Genomic DNA, 13,157 nt, shown 5'->3' with positions numbered 1-13,157 from the left:
TCATCACCGCGGTCCAGAACAGGCGGATCTGTCAGCGGTGCGTCAAGATATCTACCCCGAGGCCCTCAGATGAGCTGCCAAGTACAGGGGCTGGACTGTAGTGGAACAAAAGACCCCCAAAAAAACACATCAGGAAAGCTGGGACCTTGGTAAAATGTGTTTAATAGCCCTCCCATTGAAGGACACTGCATCTATGGAATGTGTGCCCAGCCCAGGGTCACAGCGTAAAGTTTCCCAGCAATTACCCAGGCTTAGCTCACCATGCATGTTTATAAGGAGTGAATGGGGAGTATGCACTGCAGAACATTTACCGAGCTGAGCCTCTTAGAACACGTCCAATGAAAGACATGCAAAAGGCTTGAATGTGGTTGTAATTGGTACCTAATGACATGTATACCGTGGTAATCCTTGTTATGTGCGTGAAGCCAGTATTGAATCAGAAGAGGAGAGTGCACAACATGTGCGTGTGAGGAGGAAGCTGATGAGTGGAAGCAGGTGTTTTCAATTGCCTAGTTAACTAATGGAGGTCAAAAGGTCTTCAAGTGTATCAGAATTAACACAATGACAATACAGGTTTATGCTTATACACACACATGCATTTTAAATTGATATGTATTATTTTGAGACATTACACATACTTGATACTATTTCTAGGTAAAAGCTGGAGCTAAGACAGAAAACACATCTTGTTATTGAAAGTTCATTGGAAACAGTAAGGCTTATCCACAGCTCAACGTACGTACTGTATGCACAGGTGACCCTTGTTTCCTTAGGATGTGATTCCTGCCGTTGTTTGCCTTAATAGTTTTAACAAAATGAATCTTTATACATCGTTTTAGTTTGATGTCACCAACTGCTTCACTTGAATGTCACATGGACGATTTGAAATGTCTCCTTTATGTCTCGTCACTCCTTGGGTAAGGTACTCGAAGGTGCAATTGCTCCAACCTTTCGTTTTTAGAGTCACAGGTAACACGGTACCGAAACAGAAGTCGGAAACATAGGCGGTGTGTTTTTGTGGTTGACTCGTTGACTCGCAGCCATGATGCTGTCTCAAAGGTCAGTAGAGATTTAGGGAGTATAGCAGTGTACTACGAAGCCAGATTAATTGGTTAGGAAGTTATGTTGAGACCAAAGCCAGTGTTTAAGGTGGCTCTCTTTTAAACTTGTAAAACACCAAAAGCCTCCTTTTATGAAAACAACAGACAGGTGAAAACCACTTTTGTAGTATGTGGTATCTGGACTACAGGTTTGGGTTTTGTCAGCTAAATCAAAGAAACCCTGGCTCCTTTAAGCTTGCCTCGTAGTGAACCCCACAGGCGAAGAAGGGGAGAAAAGGTCTTGTTTCACATGCAGATGGCTGTCAAGGATGTTTACCAGAAGAAACCCATATCTCCCGACACTCCCAAATTAGAAATGAACCAAAGTTTAGTTCAGTTCACTGAGTTCAGTATACTCCAGATAGACGGCTTAATATCAAGTGGCGACCCTGACTATCTAAACAGGCCCTGTTGATATTATGTCTGCCTCTGTCTTCATATGGGATTTCACTCTTGCTTTATTAGGACTGAGATAACTCCTTTGAAAGTCAAACATGGAGGAAGAACCTTTAAAATGGACACCTGACACTGAGTGGAGATATTAAAAGATTAAAATGTTGAAACAATATATTGCAGGTTGATTGAATCCTCTTTCATCATGAAAAAAGAGCAAAAACAACTTTTCACTGACAGAGACATAATTACCTGTGTTTATAATTACATACATTTTTTAACTGTCACTTCAATATTTGGCTCCATCTCCCAACATTCCAGTCTGAGTGTTTATCAGGCAGTTTTTTCTTTACTTCAGTTGGGATATAAAACAGGGCTTGAGGGTGCAGGAAGGTAGGCGTACATTCTGTACCCTAGAGCTTCTCATACCTGTTGAAAGGAGCCATAAAAACATGATATGAACCTACAGTAGTTACATCAAACAAGACTTAAAACCATTAAGTGATGAAAGGCCCGCGGCTGCTTAAGACTTCTTAATGCTAGCTGCCAGAGATATGAATCACTTGAAGTGGAGTCTCCTGGGCGCAGTGTTCATGGTCCTGATTTTAGATCAAATTTTGGAAACATACTTAAAATAATATTTAACTGTTTCAGCACACTGCTTTGGAGTGAACCGGTGGAACACTAGTTCTAAGTTAATAATAATAATAATTCCTTACATTTATTATAGCGCTTTTCCAGATGCTCAAAGCGCTTTACAAATACACAGTTGTATAATTGCATATATCTCACAAGAGCTCCTGGTAATGTTTATATTTTATTTTTGGAGCCACAGTGAAAGTGCAGCCTTGGATTTTTACTGGACAGCTAAATGCAGCTGCATCCTGGGAATGTCCCTGAAGCTGGAAGTCGTTCTGGGAGATTCCCACAAGCCAACAAGGGCAATTCCCCGACTTATTTATCTGTTCTCCACTGAGGCTGGGTTACAATGCTCCCACAGCAAGGAGATGAAAAAAACACAAAATAACACAGAGTCCGGTTTCCTGAAGTTAAGGTCAGATTTTCCCCAATAAAACAAAGACAATGTTTATAATAGTTTGGGTAAATGCGGCTGCAGTGTCAAGTCATTTCAACTAAAGTGTTATGATTTCTAGGCCACATGCAGAATACCAGGGTTTTTTAATTTTTTTTTTTAAATACTGTCATAATAGTTTTTTAAAGAATGAATTCCAGGCTTGTCAGTTGTGTGTAGGGGTGAGAAAATATCAACTGTTCTATACAAATATACATTTCTGACTGCAAATCATGATATTTTAGTACATATTTGCACATAAAGTATTTTCTTTGTTTCGACAGCAGAACAATCAGATCGGTGAAAGATTAGTTTGAATGACCTTTAAATCTGTTAATTCAAGGTGATATTGTGACATAATTCTTGCGGTTTTGTGGAAAATGTACTATTAATGAATTAAATAAAAAGGAAATGTCTTTGAGATTAATGCTTTATTTCTTTTTTGGAAAATAACATCTTAATCAAATGATGGAATTTGTATCCGTGACAAAAAAGACCAACATTTCACATGTGAATGTAAAATAATATACTTTATTATGACCATACATTTCTCAGGATCAATACAAAGTACTTTTCTGTTTTGTTTAGTGATGCTTTTTATGTGAAATCTTCTCTCCAAAGGACAAAGATGACTAGACAGAAACCCTCTAAAGTGTAACACAAAATTGAAATGATGCAGGTGCTTGCTGAAATATTCTCTAAAAGAGGGGAAAGACATTTGGAAGATGCGAAGACAGACAGGAAGAGTACCTAATGTGAAGCCACAGCTAAGGAGAAACTGTGTGAGTGTATGTCTTAGAGCATCATTGAGAATGATTATTCATAAAAACATAATGGATCTTTAAAGTGTCAGCAATACTAAATCATCGTCAGCATCTGAATAATTGTAAGTCTAGGTGATGTTCTCCATGTTGTATTCTATAATGTAAATCAGGCCCTGTTTTGTTGTGTTGCCTAGACAGACAGATGGTTGGAAAGGAACCCTGCTGAAACTCACTTTCACCGACCGCTCAGACTGACAGCAGCATCCACAGCTTCACTATCATGAAGCAGCTGGACTGTTAGCAGAGTGGAACAGTGAAAATAAAAAGGGAAACCTTGCATAAATTGTCCTTCTCTAAGCCCTATCTAATGTTTCTTTCCTTTAAACAAGTGTTAAAGGAAACACTCAGCGATATACATAAATGGAAATACATGGCCTTTCATAATTATAAATCATACAATTTGGAAGTGTTTGAAACCAAATCAGTCTGTCTTTAAGTCCTCTGGAGAAAAGCTTGACCAGTGCAGTCATCTGTCTATTGGAGGACCTGGGTGATGAACAAATGAGCGTACATTACAAAATAAGTATTTTTACACATAAATATCAAATACAAAGGCAGATGAGAAAGAGCCTCGTCAGTAAAGCTTTTGACCATGCAACGTTCAGTACCTTAAAAAAAAAACACCAATAATCAGGAACACAGCTTAGTCCACCAGACACACAAAACAATGTCAAATATATACACAATACAATAAAAATATCACTTTTTCTGCAAAAGCACAAGTTACCATATTTTGTACAGCTAAAGTTGTACCATTAGTCCAGCACATTAAGATGTGTACAGGTAGCTTGAAGGGAGGAAAAGCAACTATTGCTACAACACTACGAGGTCATCAGAAGTATTTAAATACACCATTGAAATAGAAGCTGTAAAAATAATATACTCCGAATACATTTATATAATTATATACATATAGGTTAAATACTGATCATTCTGAATCCCTGGATTGCTGAAAACGTCCTTTGTCGATTGAGGCAGCTAGCTTAGTCGTCTGAACCTCCGCTAACAGTTTCCACTGCAGTTCTGGAAATTGTGCTTCACATTTCAGCTGTGTCTATTTCACGGTTTTGCCAATAAAAGCTGGGAGAAGCAGAAAGAAGACTGGTATGTTGAATTAAAGGAAAAGTTTAACATCTTGAGAAAATGTGCCTATTTGCTGTAGATTGATTAGCTAATCTTAGCATAGCATAAAGACTATGTGCAACACACAAATCAAATAAATATGTTCTGTTTAAATTACATTGAAGGGGTTCTGGTCACTTGTTTGCTCTTTTAACTTTAGATAAAGCCTGACTAGCCATTTCCCCCTGCCTCCAGTCTTTACGCTAATCTAAAATAAGCTAAGCTTAGCTAAGGAACTTCTAGCTCCAGTTCAATACTTGGCATACACATGGGTGGTATTAAAATGATCATCTAACTCACGCAAATTGTCCAAATTGTTAAACTATTCTCTTGAGTCTGAAATGAATTTGATGCCACATGAAACACCTTTTCCGTTTTTAGTTACAGGCTTTAGTTCCAATATCTATGGTCTGTACAGCTTCCTGTGAACAGTGATTAGAGAGCTATTGACAATGTCTTGTTTTCAATTCTGACTGATGTATGTATGTGTGATGTTGTCTGAACATCTCACACAATGCAGAACGTAAATACATTTCAAGCCACATTCTTTCAAATGTATCTTTAAGAGGTGTCAATGGCGGCTGTTTCTCTGTCAACTCAGTCCACAGTCCATATATTATTTACTGCTTGAACTTTAATGACAATTCACACTACTGCCTGCCTCTTAAGTGCATTATTGTTGAACAACATTTAGGGTTTCATATCTCAATAAAAAAGCTCTCTGCTGCCTTAAAAAGTAAAATCCACCCTTAAACAGAATGATCACACCTTCCTTGTATGATCTCGGTAGACTCTACTAAACACTGTGTTTACATGTTGGAAAACAGACGGCATGAGCTAGACATTCAAGAGTTTTCCCATTCTGCACTAGAGACCATTAAGGGTCAGTAAAACATCAGAATGTATTTTTGCCACGGCCAAAAGTGTAAGACGGCATGGTTTTGTTTTCTTGGCACAATATCTATAAGTACCTAATTAAATAACTTAGTTGGAAACAAATTCTTAATAGGAATGCCTAATTCATCCCATTAGTTTTTCCAACAACTGCATAAATATTGAATTATCCAGTGTCCAAATACTGCGTCAGAACCCCGTTATTTTGGAGGGAATCACTGGCATGTTATCGTACAAGTGAATACATTTGTCTACCAGTAACTTCATTTTAACAAATGTTGGCATTGGCTTCTAAGCGAGCATGAGTAGAGCCCCATAGTACCTAGGATAAATATGTACCAGCTTAAAACAGAATATACCGCAGCCTGTTTCAATCTAAAACACAACTTCTCATAACATCATAGAGGTTATCCTGTTGGTTGTCAACGCTGTATCACGATCACAAGAGGGGATGCATTTTATTTCAGGGTGGATTCTCCTCTAGATGTACCACCTTCACACAATTAAGGCACCTTTTAAACCCCTGAGGGGTCAATGGGTTCTTCTAATAAGAAGAGAAGCAACAATAATAACATGGAACACAAAACCGGACTGAAACAAAACAACAACATAAAGTAAGACAGTCGACAAAAAAGTAAAATAAAAATATTACGGAATGTCTATGGGTAAGGTACAAACGCCAGAAGTGCCCCGTTGCAACTCTTCTCCTCTCATCCTTGATTGTTTTTACAGCAGCACCATGCCATCCTCTCATAGAAACCCTGTGTCTGTATCCTGAAGCAACTTGATCGGTAGAGAAGGTCTTCTCCAAACCTTGTCAGGCTTTATGAGTGTGTGTCTGGAGTAGGAGTCAGTACCCGACATTGAGCTTGTTCTTGTTGAGCTCTCTCTCCAGGTTTCCTATCAGAGTGTCGATGCTCTCCTGCAGGTCCTTCAGGTTGACTCTGTTGCTCAGCACAGGGCTGATGTCCTGGATCTTCATGTAGGCCTGATAGGTGTGCTCTTTGGGCAGGAGAGGGGGAAGGATGTGGTTGCACACCCTCTCCTCCTCCTCCTCATTGTCCTCTAAAGTTTGCACATTGCCTGAACTGTCACTCTCTTCTTGCGTCTCCTCCTCCTCTTTCTCATTTTCCCTGTCCTCCTTCACCTCTTGTTCTCTCTGAGGTTGCTCCTGCTCTGCAGAATCAGACTCAGGGCAGGTAACCATCTGCTCTTTATCTTCCTCTGGGTCTTCTTCAGGATTCTCCTGCTCCTCCTCAGCTGCCTCTGTATCCTCTGAGGGCACGTCATCATAGTCCGACTCTTCTCTGTTGGGAGGCAGCAGAGTTTCACAGGGGAAGTAGCTCTCGCCACAGCGGCTCCAGTCGCCGGCGTAGCGGTTGCTAGGGCTGTCCAGGCGCCCCGGTTTGGGCCGCAGAACGCCCGCCATCTCCGCTTCAGAGAGATTCAGGACCTGGGGACGCTCTTTTCTCCGCCTGATGGGAGGCGCTGACAGCAGGTCGGATGAGGTCAGAACCACAGAGGCTGCAGGGGGCTGAGAGGAAGATCGGCCAGTTGGGTCCACAACTGGAGGGGCAGACAGGAAGAGAGACCACAGACAGTTAATCAGACATCATTTTAACTAATATCATTAATAAAAATGGTTTGACATTAACTTCGGTTAAATGGGAGTATTCCATTCCGAAATGGACACACAAATATGTTGCTACAGTAAGCAGATTGTTAGCTTAACTAAGACAGGAAATGAAGACAGCTAAAGGTGATTTTGGGTGGATTTTACAAGCCTTAGAATATTTCCTAAAATGACACAATCATTTAAAAAAGGGATTTTCTTTATAAACCCCCCCTCGTGATATGTAGCCATGCAGACATTTTTACTTGCCAACTTCCTTCTGACCTTTGTGTGACTTTTCATTTGGTAAAAAGTAGTTTCAGTGAAAACTTTTCAAAGTGTTGAATATCATGAATGTTGTTTATGGACTGCGGCTATATCATTTTAGTTTAGAGTCATATTTTTAATCTATGCTTTGAGTTCCACAAACAAAACAAAATCTCAAAACACTGGCACCAATTATCTGCATGGCAATGTATCACAAGGGAGTAAATAAAAAAACATATTATTGCTTTCTAATTTGTGTGAACCGATTCTTTAACGGCCCGTCCACACAGCGGCGTGCGTTGACGCTTCCCCATTCACTTTGAATGGGGTGACGTCACTTTTAGCTGAAATGCATCGTGGGAAGCGACGCCTCGGCAGAAGTGTCAGCCAATCGAATCATATGCCAGTACAAGCTCTAGCCAATCAAACCGCTGCTTGTGTGTCAGGGGCGGGAGATTCATGTGATTGGTTGTTGGTCGAGTTTCAGACACGCCCGCCGGCAAGCGTCAGCGCACGCCGCTGTGTGGACGGGCCGTAAGCGTTACAAGTCGCCCTTTGGAAACTTCATGGTGAAACTGACATTTAAAAACATGCTGTGAAACACAAGCCTTTCTGTAGCACAACCCCAGATTCGTCTGAATAAACTTGTTTTGGGTAAACAAAGACATCTGCATAATCCAGCAATAAATTCATCTGGAGTTATGGAAGCCCTGACACACACCCGGCCAAAATAATCAAAGCATGCCATGCTGTGCTGAAATTCAGACAAACACATGCTGAAGTCACACCACCACACTCTGTGTCTCTGATGCCATCCTTCTGTACTAACTGTTGACTAAATCAAACTTAAAAAGTTAACTAAACTGAAACCCTGTTTGGACATCATCTGACTGTGCCATGAAAGGGAAGAGCGAGCACTCAACACAACCAGCACAGCCCGGTTACCTGTCTGTTTATCTCTGTGTACCTACACTTGTTGAAACCGCTAGCTCTCTCTTACTGGATTGGAAAGGAACAAAAAGCAAAATAGTGTTAAAAGTTATGGCTATAAGTCAGGTACAAGAGGTCCAATTTAAACAAAACGGAATGTTTTTTTGTCTGGATGGGTGTGAAAGAGTTTTAAAATATTATCTTTACAAAAACTGATGACTTCTTATGAACCATGGTGGCTCTTTCATTCATCAGGAGTGGCAGATGCTGATGCAGTATTTAAGTGCATCGGTTGCCTGCCTTGCAGCTCTCTTGAGGCTAAAGCAATTATCACCTAAAACAAACAGAAATTATCCTCCTTTAGGAGACAAGGTGTTATTTAATTTCAGACATGATTCACTGATGACAGGATTAAAGCTATTAGCTGTCAGCAGAGAAAATTAAGGCAGGAAGCAGACGGAAAATGCTACTGCTCAAATAGGCAGAAGGTGCTTTGTGTGCTGAATTTCTCTCACACACAAACCGACATTCTCCTCTTTTTTTTCAAGATTCAAGGCTTTTATTGTCATATGTACATAGCTACAGTGTAGTTATGACAATGACATTCTTAGGTCACAGGCTTTTGTCTGTAAAACCATGTGCTCACAACACATACAACTGGAATTCACAATGACCACGCAACACCCCCTCAGCCTCTTCAGCTCATGCTCTCTCACACTACCTGTAAATAGAGTCACTGGTGTCAGTTGCCCTCGCCTAAAGACATACACACTTGAGTCCTGAGCAACAATGCCTAGGAGGCTCTGGTTTATGTGTGAGAGGCGTGAAGAGGCGGCTGGAAATATCCCATAATGATTGTGAAATGTTAGGGTGAAGTCTTAGGGGCTTAGGGCTAAGGTTAAGCCTGGAATGTCTTTAATTATAGTCCAGGCGTCATACGCTCTGAGCCGGGGAGAGTTGGAAATGTACACTTAGGGCCTAAACAAAGGCTTGAACCTGGACTGAAGGGTTTTCAAGGTTGTTAGAGGTCATTATAGACACTCGCTGGGTGACATCAGCTGCAGACAGGAGGGCAGGACAAGTGCAGGCTTTTACTGAAGATTAAGACTATTATCTTGAGACAACTTGACCCCATTTTCCTTCCCTTATTGTCTGCGTATTTGTTCTATCCTCTAAAGAAGATGGTCTGTGTTTATTTTTTGAAGTTCAACTTGTACTTCCCCAAGCTACCTGCAATTAAGGGATTCACAAATGTTGACTTATTCAGCTGCTTTTTCCCTCTCTGTGTGGTTCTTTCCAAGTTGATGTAAAATAGGGTGCTTGGCTTTTGCAGTTCACACAGCGAATCGGTTCAATGTGGGAGTCTGACGATGTATTTAAATGTAGAGGCCAGACCAGACACAGAGTCAGTCCTTTTTCAGACATCAATCAGCAGATCTGGTGAAAGCTGCAGGTTACTGGAGAGAGCTCTGAGGATTTTAATTAACTTGTGTCTGTTCAACATGATGTAACAAACACTTTGAAACTATTTCTTTTGAAACATAACATGCATGTGAATCTCGGAAAAATGTCCTCGAGAAACGCTGACACAATGAGACTGACTTTACCACTTCATTCTGTAAAAAAAACTCTTACTTCCATTTAGGATTCAGTAAGAGGGATTAGTTTTGGACTGATGACCCTGCGTATTTAAAATTGGATTAAATGGATTTTCAAATAGTCTCATCCCTAAATGTTTAAAAAATGTTTAATGACCAACAGAGTAACACTCCGCCAAATACTACAGTAATAAGATGATGTCCTAAGTCAGTAATTTCACACGGTTTTTATTTATCTTTCCAACCTATTTTATAGTATATGCTTATCAATGTTGTAATGTTTTGTTTAATCATTCACAGTAGCTGCGACTTCAACTCCGCCACAGCATCCACTTAATGTCACACACAGTGATGAGAGACGCAGTGAACACAAGATTTAAAAAAGGCCTAAGCCTAATGTTAAGGAATATCTTATGTGTTGCTTTCACCAATATGCGGCTCTGTTTCATTATTCTCTCTCCTGAATAACACTGCTGCCCTTTAATATCTCACAGAGAGAAGACAGGCAGACGGATGACCTGTGTGTGACTGAAGCTGCTGCTGGCTCCTGTCCTTGGTTGGGGATTGATCTTAAGATGGGGTGCCACGCCTCAAAAGTTTGGTTTACACTGGGGCTTAGAGGCCCGGCTGTGATTGGCTCAGTAAGACATGATGAAGCGCTCTGCAGAGCCGACAGCTGGTGGCCAGTGGCCATCAGCTGTGGGGGTGCCACTGGTGGATAACCACAAGGATCAAAGCAGCCCTGTTACAGACCTCTGTAGAGCTGAACCGAAGAGCTGGAACTGATTTTATAAGACCCTTCAGCAGGGCTGGTATATAAATAGAGACTTACTGACAATATGATTTTAAGAATGTATTTCACCCCCAAAATACCTGATGCATCTGGACTTATATTGGCAAAATCACAGCATGTATTCACTGATAATTAAAAGAGAACATAAAACATCTCTCACCAGGCCAGAGCTGCAGCAGGTAATGCAGGACTTCGATGTGTTTTTTGAAGTGAAGCGCGCTGGCGAGCTCCTCGGAGTCGATGAACACTCGGTTGGTGTGGCAGGACGCCTCCTGACGCTGGCTGAGCAGCACCGGGCCGAAACACACCGCCAGGTTCTGACACGTCATCTTGTTCACTTCCTGGCAGGACGCTACCAACTTAAGATGGTCAAGAAGCTTCTGCAGTGTCACCTGGTGCACACAAACAACAAACACAAACAGTTTTTAATAAGATTAGTTGTTTCAGAACCATAACTGTCATCAGTAGATAGACTAGAAAATCTACCTTTTCAAGCTAACAGTAAAAAGTATAATTCTGGCAAGAAATTCCAAAAGATCCATATCAAGATTAAGAATATTGAGATTTCTAAATCCCACATTTTCACAGATGGAGTTCTCTGATGTCAAGTGGATATGGCAGCATACTGCATACTGTAAACCTCACACACAAATACACTTATCATTGTTTTAACTGAGAAAAGAGTAGTAGCAGTAACTTAGTTTATCCTTGGTCATCCTTAAAAAAACTAGTTTATGGTACTGTTGTGTGTTCGCCAATGTACAATAATTGGATAGTTAGCTAAAACATTGACTTTAATGTCTGCCTAAAAAACCTTTAGTTTTCATTTTGGGTCATTCATGATTTATCCTAAAAAAGTTAAAGAACAGTGAAAATAACCCCCGGTGCTGACTGGTGGACTGCATGCCACCACTATTATCCCCTGATGTAAAAGCCTACGTAATAGAAGTTAGACAGCAGAGATATGTAGCATTAGGCCCATCATTATCTATGCCACAATTAGGGTTGCCAACCGTCCCGTATTAGCCGGGACGCCCCGTATTTGAGCCAAAAGGGGCGTGTCCCGTACGGGACTTTGTTTGTCCCGGACTCCCGTGTAAAAAGTAAAAAATAATTTTCTGTTTGCGCGCAATGCAGTGTGTCTGGCTGCGTGCCTGTGTGTTTGTGTGCTGTATGGGAAGGGCGCTAGGACCGCTCAGTTGACAGGGCAGACACAATGCTCGCACGTGTGTGTGTGTGTGTGTGTGTGTGTGTGTGTGTGTGTGTGTGAGATTTTCTCCGGTGGGCCACGGGCGCGGCATCATTGTTTGTGTGGCGTGTGTGTATGTGTGTGTGAGAGAGTCAGTCAGCTGATTGATGGGAAAATGGTTGGTTGAAGGATAACATTAAGTCTAATAATGATGTACCGTGCATGTTCACATCATGTATACTTTGCATTACTTAATACCATTTTTCAAATATTTTATTTTTTAACATTTTGGACGAAATAGCCAATTGTACATCGAGGTGCCCAGATGTCCCTAGTGCCCACCTCTCCGATTTGAACATGCTGATGTACAATGTGATGTAGTAGCCTAATGCAGGTGTAAGACCATTGTGTTTGTATTGTTATAGGTATGCATAGTTTTCTATGTATTTTGAGGGTTGTGGGGGGTTTGACCCCCAAAAACATTTTCGAACCCTAGGGGCTGGCTCCCCCAAAATAATTAAATAACATAACCCTAACCCCGAAATAAAGTAACAAAAAAAAGTAACTAAATCCGCCAGAAAACCGATCGCGCGCGGAGGACATGTGTCCCGTTTCTCCATTTCTGGAAGTTGGCAACCCTAGCCACAATTATCCCTTTCAAAACCACCTCAGTGACACGAGCACTCTGATGACTGTGAGAGGCAGCAGGATGTTACGGTTCCTCACCCTCTCCACGTCTGGCAGGTTTTCCAGCAGGCTGACGGTATGTTCTGTGTCGCCCGCGTCATTCTCGCAGCCCGATGGTCCTATCCGCAGAGGCCTCATTGCCATGGCTTCCATCACTGCCTCATACAGGTGCTTGGTGATCAGAGGGTATGGCAGCTCTCGCAGGTAATCCTTCAGTACTCCTGGAGAGAGGGAGGAGAAGAGTAGAGCATGAGAAAACTGTAAGAAAGTGAAGGGTGTTAAAGGAATCAGTGGAAAGCTTTTTGCAGCACAGCAGTTTTCCCACACTTTTACTGAGAACAGCTTCACTACCTGACAAATCCCTAACAATATATCTTTAAGAAGTGCTGTCATTGAGAAATAAAAAGCTTTTATTTCCCCGTGTCTTTTAAACAGCTGAGATTGGCGCACTCTGTTGGCTGCAGAATGAGGTCCCTTTGTTTTCGCAGGTGATCCTGTGGCGTCTGCTGAGATGCCTGATTGGAGTCGGGACTGACTCGGCAGCCAAAAAGTGTCGAAGGGGGGGTCTGGGGTCTGTGATGGCCCATTCACACCTGTGACTTCAGCCTCCTGTAGTTCAGACAAAAGCTACGGGAAAACATGAAACCCATGCTGTCTGTCTGCACTAAGCCCCCGA

At 41.5% G+C, this 13,157-nt stretch overlaps 1 protein-coding gene across 3 annotated transcripts in view; it reads right to left on the bottom strand.

The window, feature by feature from the left end:
* Positions 1–3,076: 3,076 nt before the first annotated feature.
* The window catches only part of syde2 (synapse defective 1, Rho GTPase, homolog 2 (C. elegans)), a 48,021-nt gene continuing 37,940 nt past the window's right edge, over positions 3,077–13,157 (bottom strand). For 2 of the 3 annotated variants that reach the window (XM_034080767.1, XM_034080764.1), the window contains exons 6-8: positions 12,521–12,702; positions 10,766–10,997; positions 3,077–6,971 (exon numbers count right to left, since the gene is read on the bottom strand). In XM_034080767.1, coding sequence (XP_033936658.1) covers positions 6,256–6,971; positions 10,766–10,997; positions 12,521–12,702 — 1,130 coding nt within the window. In that variant the 3' untranslated portion in view covers positions 3,077–6,255. Of the gene's footprint in view, positions 6,972–8,229; positions 8,284–10,765; positions 10,998–12,520; positions 12,703–13,157 lie in introns of all 3 variants that reach the window. The other variant, XM_034080766.1, reaches the window with a different exon arrangement.

Source organism: Pseudochaenichthys georgianus, chromosome 4 (genome assembly GCF_902827115.2).
Source record: "Pseudochaenichthys georgianus chromosome 4, fPseGeo1.2, whole genome shotgun sequence".
NCBI lineage: Eukaryota > Metazoa > Chordata > Actinopteri > Perciformes > Channichthyidae > Pseudochaenichthys > Pseudochaenichthys georgianus.
The sequence above is the reverse complement of the archived record's forward strand: the minus strand, read 5'-3'. Positions and strand labels throughout refer to the sequence as shown.